Source organism: Lepidochelys kempii, chromosome 13, assembly GCF_965140285.1.
Source record: "Lepidochelys kempii isolate rLepKem1 chromosome 13, rLepKem1.hap1, whole genome shotgun sequence".
NCBI classification, from domain to species: domain Eukaryota; kingdom Metazoa; phylum Chordata; order Testudines; family Cheloniidae; genus Lepidochelys; species Lepidochelys kempii.
In genome coordinates, this window is record NC_136392.1 from 2,859,999 (window position 1) to 2,872,004 (window position 12,006).

General features: G+C 53.1%; 1 protein-coding gene across 2 annotated transcripts in view; it reads right to left on the reverse strand.

The window, feature by feature from the left end:
• The window catches only part of HM13 (histocompatibility minor 13), a 33,880-nt gene continuing 21,874 nt past the window's right edge, over positions 1 to 12,006 (reverse strand). Inside the window, exons 8-13 of one of the 2 annotated variants that reach the window (XM_073308729.2) lie at positions 9,128 to 9,211; positions 7,488 to 7,524; positions 6,003 to 6,105; positions 4,566 to 4,651; positions 1,693 to 1,888; positions 333 to 471 (exon numbers count right to left, since the gene is read on the reverse strand). In XM_073308729.2, the coding sequence (XP_073164830.1) occupies positions 1,738 to 1,888; positions 4,566 to 4,651; positions 6,003 to 6,105; positions 7,488 to 7,524; positions 9,128 to 9,211 (461 nt within the window). In that variant the 3' untranslated portion in view covers positions 333 to 471; positions 1,693 to 1,737. Of the gene's footprint in view, positions 472 to 1,692; positions 1,889 to 4,565; positions 4,652 to 6,002; positions 6,106 to 7,487; positions 7,525 to 9,127; positions 9,212 to 12,006 lie in introns of both variants that reach the window. The other variant, XM_073308730.2, reaches the window with a different exon arrangement.

A 12,006-nucleotide genomic window follows, 5' to 3' on the forward strand; every position in this document is an offset into this window, starting at 1 on the left:
CATCCTTCGAGATGGTTTAATATGAGAGAAAGCGAATCCACAATACAAAATTTAAAAACCAGCCCCTTGGTTTTCCCCCTCCCCTTTTTTCTACCCATTTAGGAGATGACAAAAAAATGAAATAAAATAAGGAAGCATGGCTGCCCAAAGCACTGTGTGGCAGTGGACAGGCCCCAGGTGGAACATTGGGATGGCAGAAGGACTTCAGACAGAGAGATGTGGCTTCCAGAGACTTCTCCCATCCCGACAGTTTCTCCGGACGCACGCGCACACACACACACCACGATGCTGATACACAATTGGTCTTTTTATCTTTATCCCTTGCGATGGGGCCTGGATCCCAGCCTGGCCTGGTCCCGACACGCCCATCCTGGCCCAGGCGTGCAAGGTCACTTCTCTTTTTTATCCGTTTCCATCCTTGTGTCTTTGGAGTCCCCAGACTCCTCCTTTGGCATGGAATTCTCCTCATAGCTGAGGGCAAGAGAAGGAGAGGATGCTGGGAGTTAAGCAGCTGCAGTTCTTAGGAAAGTCAACCCCTCTGCTTTGGATGAAAGTGGGTGGGGAACGTGTGGATCAGGACCAAGGGCATGAGCACTGTCAGCCAGCTGCACAGAGAGCGGGGCTTTCCAGCCCGCCCCTAGCAGTGCAGATCTCTGGGCTACAGTTCCACACAGAGCAGGACTCCATGCAGGTGGGGAGAACAGCTCCCACCATTATTGTTACAGCACCAGACACAGGATTCAAGTGAAGTCAGTGGGAGAGGGGAGGCTGACAATGTATGATGCCCTGTTGTACCTACCTCCCCCACCACGGGCAGCCCTCCCTCCCTCAATATACCTTCCAAACTGAGAAGAGAGGGTTTCACTACGGCAGCAAGGTGCACACGCAGATACACTCAGACACGTGCCAGTCAGCTCACTGAGCACGCACGCTGATGGACACCTCCTCCCGGTCAAGGGACTGAGAATTTAAGCCCTGGCTTGTGTTGGTGGCAGGTGGATCTGAGAACGCTGGCTCCCAGTGCCATGCAGAATATTCGGCCATCCTGAATAAAACCACTGCCCCTCGTACAGTGCGGCACTGGCATTTTCACAAGGCCAGACAGGCCAGGCTGCGAAGAACACGTGTGCCTGGGACAAGTGACCTCAGTTAAGCCAGGAGCCAGGGAGGGGGTCGGGCTATTCAGTAAGGCAGATTTAGGTTTCTTCTTCTTTCGGGTGGCTGGCTCTGGCTGCATGAAGGGAAGAGCGTATGCAGAGGCTAGTCACTCAGCAGACTTGGCCGTGCAGGGACTGGTTCCCTGGGGCAGGGAGAAGCCCCACAATAGCGACATTAGAAGCTGCAGGGGAGATCAGAGGAGAAAGCCTAGCAGCCAGGCCTTCAGGCAGACAGTAGAGAGCTAAACAGCTGAGCTAACGACACCTGCTCCAGCCCCATCAGGCACTTGATCCTTGGGGGGGTTATTCTGCAGCTGTGCAGATGGGCTCAGGAGCTGGGTTCAGACTGGGCAAGCGGGTGGCCTGAAGGTGCTCTGGCACTTAGCGCTGTGACCAGGACACCGTTAGAGGGGAGGGGCACCAGTTCAAAGGCAGAAAGAGTGAGACCAGCCCATCGCAGTGAGGCAGATAGCCACAGCACAAGCCAGACACCGAGGAGCTGGGAAGGAATTTGACAGAACTGGAGAGACCCTACCTGGCCAGACAGAGACAGACAAAGAAAGGGCATCGGGTGCGATTGCTACATGGCACTGGGGCTTTGTTGCCGGCGTCGGCGGGGACAGGACAGTTTCTGCTGCATGGAATCGGCAAGGCTGGCCGGAGAACCCGACACGGTTGGGAAGTGGGTAAGTCTTGGTGTGTGTGGCAAGATTTCAGCAGAGGACTCATAGCTGCAGGAAAGACAGGAAGGGGACAGGGAGGAATGGGATAGAACAGAAAGAAAGGAATAAGAATCGCTTTGAGTGATATGTCTGCAAACACTCCGCCCTGCAAAGCCTGCTTGTTGTCTCTTAACCCGCCCTTTCGTCCCCAGCATTGGGATGAGCTGGGAGGCTGGGTTGGCCACACGGGGGCCCCCAGGAAGCTCACACTGCGGTGTACTCTGTGTAAGCCTTTGGGGCGTGAACCTACATGAGTGTAGCTGTATGAGGCATGAGGGGCCGAGGTTTATGGTATGGCAGTACCTGCAGCGTGACCACGGAGAGCAAATGGACAGGGCCCAGCAGGAGAATAAAATTGGGCACCAATGCACAGAAGTGCACACATGGTAGGGCCAGGTGCAGAGGCCTTTGAGAGGCAGCAGACCAATACATGCAAAAGCTCTTCCATATAGGTCTAGGCCAGGCTGCTCTGCGGTAGCTCCCTCTGGGTGTGCTAGCTATCGGATTTCCTGTGATTAATTCAAAGCACAAAAGGAGATGGGACGTTAGGGACCTGCCTAAGGGAGCTCTGCAGGGACATGAACCCCAGAGAGTTAGCTCCAAGCAGGTGCTGCCTAGCTCAACTCCAGCCTGCATTTCCTCCACCCCCACAGACCCTAGATATCTAACTGGTCCCCCTGGCTTCTTCTCCCACGTCTTCCTGGCGGCCCAAACAACCCCCTCCATAGTCAGGTACACCAGGTATCCCCCCCTCTTCTTAGGACACTTGTTCTGGGAAGCCCAGCAGTGTGTTTTCAACCGCCAGACTACTGAAAATACCACTGGGCAGCAATTCTACTGTTTGGTCACCTGGTCCTCTGTGTCCAACCTGTAAGCTCCTCAGGGCAGAGCCATGTCTCCGTGTGCAAACTGCAAGGGGCTGCAGGCCGAGAGCTCACGTGGAATTTAGCTGGGGACCATCCTCAAATTAAGATGTGCTGCCAGAAGCACAGGTGGCTGATGGAGACACATGGAGTAGGTCCCCATCTCAAATCACAGACTTTCAGCGCTCACAGAAACACAAGCTGCATCAAAGCAGCCTAGGATCCCACACCTGGTGGAATTCCTAGGGTGGGGAGGCTTCCGTCCCTCCAGGCACATGAGCTCTATCAAGTTCCATTTCCTCCTCCAAATACTGGAGCAGTTTCAAGAGATGCTGGACCCCAGAAACTTTCCTAAGACATCCAACCCCTGCACTCCCTACAAGACAGCCGACTCCTGGAGATGCAGAATCCTGCATCCACCTCTAAGATGCTAGGAGGGGATCGCTCTTTCCGATCAGGTTAGTTCTAAGGGGGACTTGCTAACAGTCAGAACCACACTGGGGTCAGAGCTATGCGTGGCGTCCATGCCGGCCCAGCGCTCCGAACATTAACCCTTCTTGCTCTGCCACAAGAGTCCACAAGCTCCTTGTTCAAAGACCGTGTGTCCAAGCAGCTTGTCTCTCACCAAAGCCGTCTCTAGCATGGGAGGTGATGCTGCAGCAGGCTGGTGAGTCACAGGCGTGTGTGAAAAGTGACTGCAGGATACCAGGTGCACAGGAAGGATGAAGCCAGAACACACAGTGCCTGCAGCAGCGATTGTCAGAAGCAAAAACATCAAAGACCAGGCAGGTGCTGAAGGGACTGGGAAGAGGGGAGAAGTCCCAGCGAAGAGCCACCGTGGGGAAGGTGCACAGTAGCGTTCCCTGGACTAGGAGATGGGGAGGGAAAGGCTGGTTCCACTGGCATCCAGAGGTGAATGGCAACTCGACCCTTTACTTTACCACACTTTTGCCTCCATTAGTTTCTGATCAACTCTGTGTCAGCCCAGCTGCCAGACCCAGAGCCGCAGGCCCCCTCTGAGCAGACGGAGACCACAATGCAAGGAGCTTGCATTTCCATGTGCCGTGGACCGTCCAAGTTCTCCCGTGACATGTGAGAAGGATGCCAGCTTTGGGGAGGAACTTACAGGGCTCCATTGTGGCTGGGAGGGTGCAGGACTCCCATGTCTGGGACAGGCCAGCCAGAAGGTGCTGGAGCCAGACTGAAGCGTGCCTCCAGTTGCTGGCCAGCAGTACTAGGCTAGGCAGCTGTGTGGAGAGCACTGGAGGAACGGGCTAGAAGTGGCCCCTCTGCAGAGCCGGGGGCGGGAGTAGCACAGAGAAGATGCACATAGCTAGGACCTAGTTCCCCTGCTCCGGGAGAGGGGAAGGATGATTAAACTGGCCTGGTGGCACCCGTGATGATGAAGCACGCCATTACCTCTCCAGGCTCCATGGCCGGGCTGGCTCTGCTCCCTTCCCCCAGCATGCACTGCAAAAGCGACCGGGTGCTGACGACCCGGGTGTGCAGGCCCACCCTCTGACTTCACCCCAGCTCATCGGAAGAGTGAGTCAGAGTTCACAGTGCAGAGCGATACCAGAGGCGTCACCTGTGTTCCAGCCCCGGCGCTCCCACACACTTGCCCAGGAGGAGGGTAGGGACCGGGCTAGAGGAGGAACGCTCCAGAGAGACGTGTATAAACACAGATTCGCTCCCTCCACCCGTGCACACGCCCACGCACCCACAGCATGCCCAGATGAACTTGTCCGTGTGCCTGCGCCCCAGCACGGGAACACCTGCACATCTCAGGCGCTCCATGCACTGCCGGCTAGAGGCTGACTTACCTGAACATTTCGGTTACTTCTCCCTTCACCAAGGCCACGAGGAGAGGGAACCCAATGCAGGCAGGGACCAGGTACAGCAGGGCTGGCTGGGGGGGAGGGTGGGGAGGAGAACAGAGGTAATTACTGCATCAAACAGCCGGAAAAGCCAACACAGCCTGCAGCAAGGGCCACTCAGTCCCCAGATTAAGGAGTAAGTCACACATGAGGGAACGCTGGGCACAGCTCAGGGCTAGGGCTCAGTGTCAGATCTTTCCTTTATGCTCCAGAAATCCGTAAGCGTCGAGTCCCAACATATCATAGCACCAGAGTAAGAACGTGACTAGAAGTCCCACTCTCTGGCCCAGCACTCTCAATGCAGAGCTGTTCCAGGAAGGGGCAGATGACACTCTACAGGTCCTGACTTTCTGATAATCAAGGTCCTGTCTCTCGTCTAGCACCCACCTGGATGGGGACTAAAGATCTGGGGATACTGCCCCAGAGGAGGAGCGGAGAACCCCCAAGTACTGACCAGCCCCCCTCGGAAGAGCCCACGGCTAGCAGACTTATGTGCTGCGGGCACAGTGGCTGCCACGCTCGCCCAACGTTTTCACATCTTGTTCATTCCTTCCTCCCATGCAGGGGGCAGCTGGGCAGCATTAAAACTAGCCGGGCATTTCTGCTGTGCTTGCACCTGCTCTTGAGATCTAGAGACAAGCCCAGGAAAACACGCCGATGCTCCCCGTTACTAAAGGGCAGGCTGTTCTCAGTGCATGAGCAGAACTTCCCACTGACGTGAGGGAGCTGCAAGGCCAGGGAGAACCACCCCCCTCCTCCCGAAGATAGTAAAGTGCAGTTATATGCAGAGATGCCCGAAGCAGGCTCCACCTTTAGTGCCTAGGACTCCCAGAGCCAGTTTGCCCAATTTACAATCGAGACAATTCTTCAAGGCACACTTCACCCGGGAACTGAAAACCCTGTTGGTCTGGCTGCCTCCTGCATCAGACCAGCAGGACACACCCTGCAAGAGGATCTTAGACAGTTTTGCAGATGCATGAGGCAGAGAATCTCGCTCTGCTGTGCTAGAAGCAGTAAACAGATAGTTCTCCGAGGGGCAGTCCCCAGTAACCTTTGCATTTAATGCACTCTCCCCTCAGCCAGGTGCTCCACTCTGTTACGAAAGTCACACCCCCCAGTTAGAAAAGGCAAAATGGAGTGGCTGTGTCTAGCATCGCTTGCTGTGATGGCATCTCAGGGTGGGCACCACACAATCTCAGCTCAGAGATACAGAGTTGATTCTCTGTCACCCTGATTGTAACGTAAGTTCTGACCAACCTTCCCCAGCTTCCTGCTGCACTTGGCTGCCTGCGGCTCAGGAGTTAGCAGAGCAGTAATGGGCAGGGCACAGAAGACAGGGGATTCGCTGGCCCTTGATGGCCGGGGACTGCAAACTCCGCTTACCTGGGCATGTTTGAAGATGTGCATGATGAAGATGGTCAGGCCCAGTCCAAAGATGTACGCCACAAAGCTGGTATAGAAGTACGTGTGTGTGTTCTTCTTTAAACTACAGGGGAGGGAAGAGAGCAGGATTAACATGGGCCCTGAGAGAGGCAATACCAAAACCACTCCAGCTTATGGAATTTGCGAGCTTTATCAGGACTGATCTTCAGCTGGCCTAGCAATCTAGTGGCAACACATCCACACAGAAGACTGACAACCAGGCTGGCAGAGGCCGTCGGCACCATTGCTCCTGAGCAGCCCCTCCTGCCCGTGCTCGGAGTGGTGCAGAGAGGATCTGGTGAGAGCACAGTCCAGTCCTGGAGGGGAGGCTGCCATGACACAAGGTCTCTAGAAGGATCCTGGAACCCCCAGTCCTTACCCAATAAGCACAAAAAGTGCTCTGCAGCTATACCCCCTTAACATGAGCGAGGAAGCTGCAGTGAGAAGCCCTCCACCAAGGGAGCAGCTCTTCACCCGTATCTATCTCCCTGTACCCATTCCCCAGCTGGGCAGCTGTTTTACTGCAGGTCAGGCCGGGGCAGCAGCTGCCGACAGATGTGGGCAGAAGCACCCGTAGCACTTCCAGCCCTGCACGGAGAAGCCAGCACGGATGCATGATACATGTGGCAAGTGGAGCTTTTGAGGAGGAGGAGTGGGAACCTGAGGGGGGCATGTTCAGTAGCCCATCTTCCAAGTGATGCAAGGTGACCACTGAGAACTCAAGTCCAGACACAGGCTGAACGCCATGTGGGAAGGGCCTGCTTTCCCTACACATGGGAAAGCACAGCACTGACAACAGATGCACACAGACAATGGGTCACGTGTCCGGAGAAGTGCTTCTTCTGTGTGACAGGACCACTCCCAGCAGCTTCCTGCTGGCCTACACCATCGGCAGTGACCCTGAGCGCTCCCCTTCCCCTGTCTCCATGTGCCCAACCACCCCAGTCCTGCTCACAAACACTGCTGCCTTGCTTCCACTTCTCCCAGCTCCACCACAGCTATGTTGTCTTCGCTCTTCCTCCAGCCCCAGCTCTCCAGCATGTGCGGGCTGCTGCTCGCACACACACAAATGCAGCAGTTTCCAGGGTCAAACAACTTGACAGGGCCCCAGTCATTTCAGGGTCCAGATCACAAGTGACCACCCCCTGACCATGGACTTTCCCCAGACTAGCTCCAAGACAAGCCCAGAAAGATCAGGTCTAGCACCAGGCTCTTTTCAATCGCAACGGTTGTTGCCTTCTCCTTTGTTCTTCTGCTTTCTAGACTAGGCCCTGTTTTCTAGGCCCTGTGGCCTCCAGTCAATGCTTCCCCATCTCAAGGCTCAGCAAAAGATGTCTGGCCACCCTGGTCTTCCTCATCTAGTTCAGCAAAGCACTCTGGGGCAACTTACACAAACAGTGCAAAACAAAGCTGTCCTGTAGACATGCTCCTAGAGGCACAGCTCACCTGATGTCAAAACGCAGCAGCAGGGCAATGAAGATCCCTGAGGGGCAGAAATACAGAGTTAGAGAAAGGGATGGAGAGATCATCTATCTGACATCTGGTGCCAAATGCAGAGTGACAAGATGATCTTGTACTTGGCCACGGCCGTAAGCACATTTGGGACCACAGCACCCCCTTGTGACTGAATTCAATATTGGTCCAGTTCTAGAGAAGCAATTCCTGACTCCCTTGGTATTGTAAAGCAGTGGTTCTCAGCCAGGGCACACGTACCCTGGAGGTACACAGAGGTCTTCCAGGGGGTATGTCAACACATCTTTGCTACATAAAAAGCCCTAGTGAAGTCCGTACAAACTAAAATTTCATACAAAGACGTTGTTTATACTGCTCTCTATACGGAAATGTAAGTACAGTATTTATATTCCTGTTGATTTTATAATTCTATGGTAACAATGAGAAAGTCAGCCATTTTCCAGTAATAGCGGCTGTGACACTTTTGTATTTTTATATCTGATTTCGTAAGCAGGTAGTTTAAGTGAGGTGTAACTTGGGGGTACGCAAGACAAATCCCTGAAATCCTGAAAGGGGTTCAGTAGTCTGGAAAGGTTGAGAGCCACTGCTGTAGAGCACCCAACACCTCGCTGCAAAGGGAAACTGCAGGAGGGAGAGACACTGAAGAAGATCAGGGGAGTAAAATACCGGGGCGCTACGCTGGGGCACAGGCAGAGCAAGCCAAGAGAGGGAACGCACCTGAACCCACATGCTCACCCCACTTCCTTTCAGACAACTGGTCCCTAGCCTGGAATTCCAACTGGTGACCCCTCACCAGTGCCAGCCAAGTGCTGCTTTCTCCATCACCTTAAGGGACGCTTCCCTGGTCCTATCCCGGAAGGGAGGCCTGACGCACCATGCGGCACGCTAGAGCTCAATTACGTGACAAGGCCCAGCACATCTGTGAGCACCACGAGCTGTGCTGCCAGAAGCCCTCCCCTTCAGAGGATGCTTTGCCGTCTAAAATGCTTCTAAGCTCATCTTCCCCCACCAGTTCCTTCTCTAGGGGCCTATGGTAGCAGTTGGGAGGGAAAGGTATCTCTTGATAGTCCAAACCCTGAGAGGGGGGGCAGCAGCAAATCCCTGCATCAGCGCTCCTAATGAGCACAGCTCAGGCCAGCCAGCCCCAGCTCCCGGAAGAGCCGATTTGAGAAGGTCTCTGGCAGCCTGACACTGCAAGCCTGCAGCAGGCTCGACATGAATGCATGTAACAGACCCATCTGGTTCTAGGACTGGCAGTGGACGTGCTGCAGATCAGCATGGCAAACAAAGTCCACAGCTATCATGACAGCACCAATGCCAACACCTGACTTCCCTCTGTAACCTTTCCCATGTGCTTCCCCCTCTCTTTGCTCCCTTCCCTACTCCCAGCTTCAGGCTCCCCAAGCTCCCTTTGACAGCCTCCCTCCACTTCAGAACCACGAGACCTCGTCCCCATCCAGCTCTTAAGCAGAGGAGTCTCTGGTTGACCTGCAGCCATTCAGCTGGATTTGTAGTGTACACTCCACACCCAGGTCCCAGCAGGCCAGAGTCCAGGCCCCAAAATTGTATCCTTGGTTAACACACTTTCTAACACACCATCCATTCAGCTTTACCTGGAATTACAACATCTCCAAGACCCAACATGGCAAAGTTGTCAGCCTCCAGCCCCTTCTCCAGCAGATCCTGGGGGAAAACCACTGGAAAAGCAAAGAGGGAGTATTAAAAAGGGGAAGAGCTCAGGGTTAAAAGCACAAAGCCAAGCTGATGCTTTGGTGGGAGGTTAACAGCGGGTGTGCGTGAGTACAGGAATGGAAAGACCTACACATGAGAGTTTCCTCTCCAAACTCAATCTATTCTTATTGCCACAAAGGTGGATCAACTTACTGCATATCCCCCCACTGCAGGCCCTGGAAAGCAAGGGAACATGGAGACAAATCATTCAACATCCCATTCACATGCCACGCTTGCCAGCCATCACCCACAGCAGGTGAATGGGGAGACATGCCCCATCTACATGCAATTCTTCCATGCACAAAGGCTGGGCTCCTCCTGGTGAGCTGGGGAAGCAGAGGCATTAGGACATTCAGAGCTTCCTTTGGTGAGATTGTCTTGATTGTCCCCATCTCGCAGGCAGCAGTGCTGTGTGGTGCCAACTTGGGGGAAGACCACATTGAGGGGGCAAAGAAAGAGGGAGGTGGGAAGCTTCCAGGCATCCTGCCCTGGGTCCCCCAGCTGGAGATGAATCCAACAGGGCTGCTCAGGGGGTTTGCAGAAGCTGCCGTCCCTGGAGAGGAGCTGATAGCTCAGCTTGTGAAGCGTCTTGAACTGCAACTGTCCCATCTCTCTACTCGGTATCAGAGGGAGGGGGCAGGGAGACGGGAAAGAAGGCAGCTGATGGAGCATTATGAGCAGACTGTAGATGTCCAGGCCCCAGGGGGCCAACACTTCAGAGTGACCTGTGCCCAAGATGCCCGATAGGAATGCATGGTGGGGTCGTCTGGAGCAGGTGGGCAGTTTAGCTAAAGGAACCCAAAGAAACAGGTGACTCAGGGAAAAGGTGCAGTATGGTTCTTTCACTATATGTGAAAGCAGAGTCTCAAATATGGTAAAAATCTGATAGGAATCCAACAGCCCCACAGACTCACTAGACTAATAAGAGCATAGCAGTAGGACTACAGTACTGACCGCCTGACCAGGATGGTGATGGTGACTCCTGGAGATTCGAGAGGCTACAAAAAAAGAAACCCCAATAACAACGGGGATTTTAGCTAACCCCATATTGACTGGGAACATGTCACCTCAGGACAGAATGCAGACACAAAATTTCTAGACACCATTCATGGGTGCTTCTTGGAGCAGCTAGTCCTGGAACCCACCAGGGGAGAGGTAATTCTTGATTTAGTCCTAAGCAGCGCACACGATCTGGTCCAAGAGGTGAACAAACCTGAACTGCTCAGTAACAGCAACCATAACAGCCATTCTTTTTAGGTGACAAATCTGAGGAACTGTCCCAGATGGAGGTGTCAATACAGGTGGTTTTGGAACAAATTGATAAATTGAAGAGTAATAAGTCACCAGGACCAGATGGTATCACTCAAGAGTTCTGCAGTTTCACCTTTGAATTACTTCAGAACTATTAACTGTAGTATGCAATCTATTGCTTACATCAGCCTCTGTACCAGATCACTGGAGGACAGCTAATGTCATGCCAATTTTTTAAAAAGGGCTCCAGCAGCAATCCTGGCAGTTACAGACCAGTGAGCCTAACATAACACAAGAACCTGTGGTCACCCAGTGAAATTAATAGGCATTAGGTTTAAAACATACATAAGGAAGTACTTCTTCATAAAACACAAAGTCAATCTGTGGAACTCCTTGCCAGGGGATACAGCAAAGGCCAAAGTATTCAAATGGTTCAAAGAGGAATTAGATACATTCATGGAGGATAGATCCATCAATGACTATTAGCCAAGATAGTCAGGGATACAACCCATGCTCTGAGTGTCTCTAAACCTCAGACTGCTAGAAGCTGGGGCTGGACAACAGGAGATGATCACTCAATAATGATCACTGCCCTGTTCTGGTCACTCCCTCTGAAGCACCTGGCATTGGCCACGGTCGAAAGATGGGATACTGGGCTAGATGGACCATTGGTCTGAGCCAGTCTGGCCATTATGATGTTCAAAAGTGTTTCCTTTACTTTCTAAAAGTATTAGCTGGGAGATTCCATTGTGCCCTGGAGAGTTACTAAGCTAAATCTGGCAATTAAAAGGGATTCTATGAGCCAACAGTGTGCCCTTGTTGCCAAGGCGGCTAATGGCATATTGGGCTGCATTAGTAGAAGTATTGCCAGCAGATCGAGGGCAGTGATTATTCCCCTCTATTTGGCACTGGTGAGGCCACACCTGGAGTACTGCATCCAGTTTTGGGCCCCCCACTACAGAAAGGATGTGGACAAATTGGAGAGAGTTCAGTGCAGGGCAATGAAAATGATCAGGGGGCTGGGGCACATGTCTTACGAGGAGAGGCTGAGGAAACTGGGTTTATTTAGTCTGCAGAAGAGAAGAGTGAAGGGGGATTTGATAGCAGCTTTCAACTACCTGAAGAGGGGTTCCAGAGAGGATGGCTCTAGACTGTTCTCAATGGTAGCAGATGACAGAACGAGGAGTAATGGTCTCAAGTTGCAGTGGGGGAGGTCTAAGTTGGATATTTCACTAGCAGGGTGGTGAAGCACCGGAATGGGTTACCTAGGGAGGTGGTGGAATCTCCACCCTTAGAGGTTTTTAAGGCCTGGCTTGACAAAGCCCTGGCTGGGATGATTTAGTTAGTGTTGGTCCTGCTTTGAGCAGGGGGTTGGACTAGATGACCTCCTGAAGTCTCTTCCAACCCTAATCTTCTATGATTCTATTCCAGCTTTACATGCAAATCCCCACATAGCCTGAACTGGGGAGCGGCTACCAACACCCCAGAATACTGCAGACACTATGGCTTC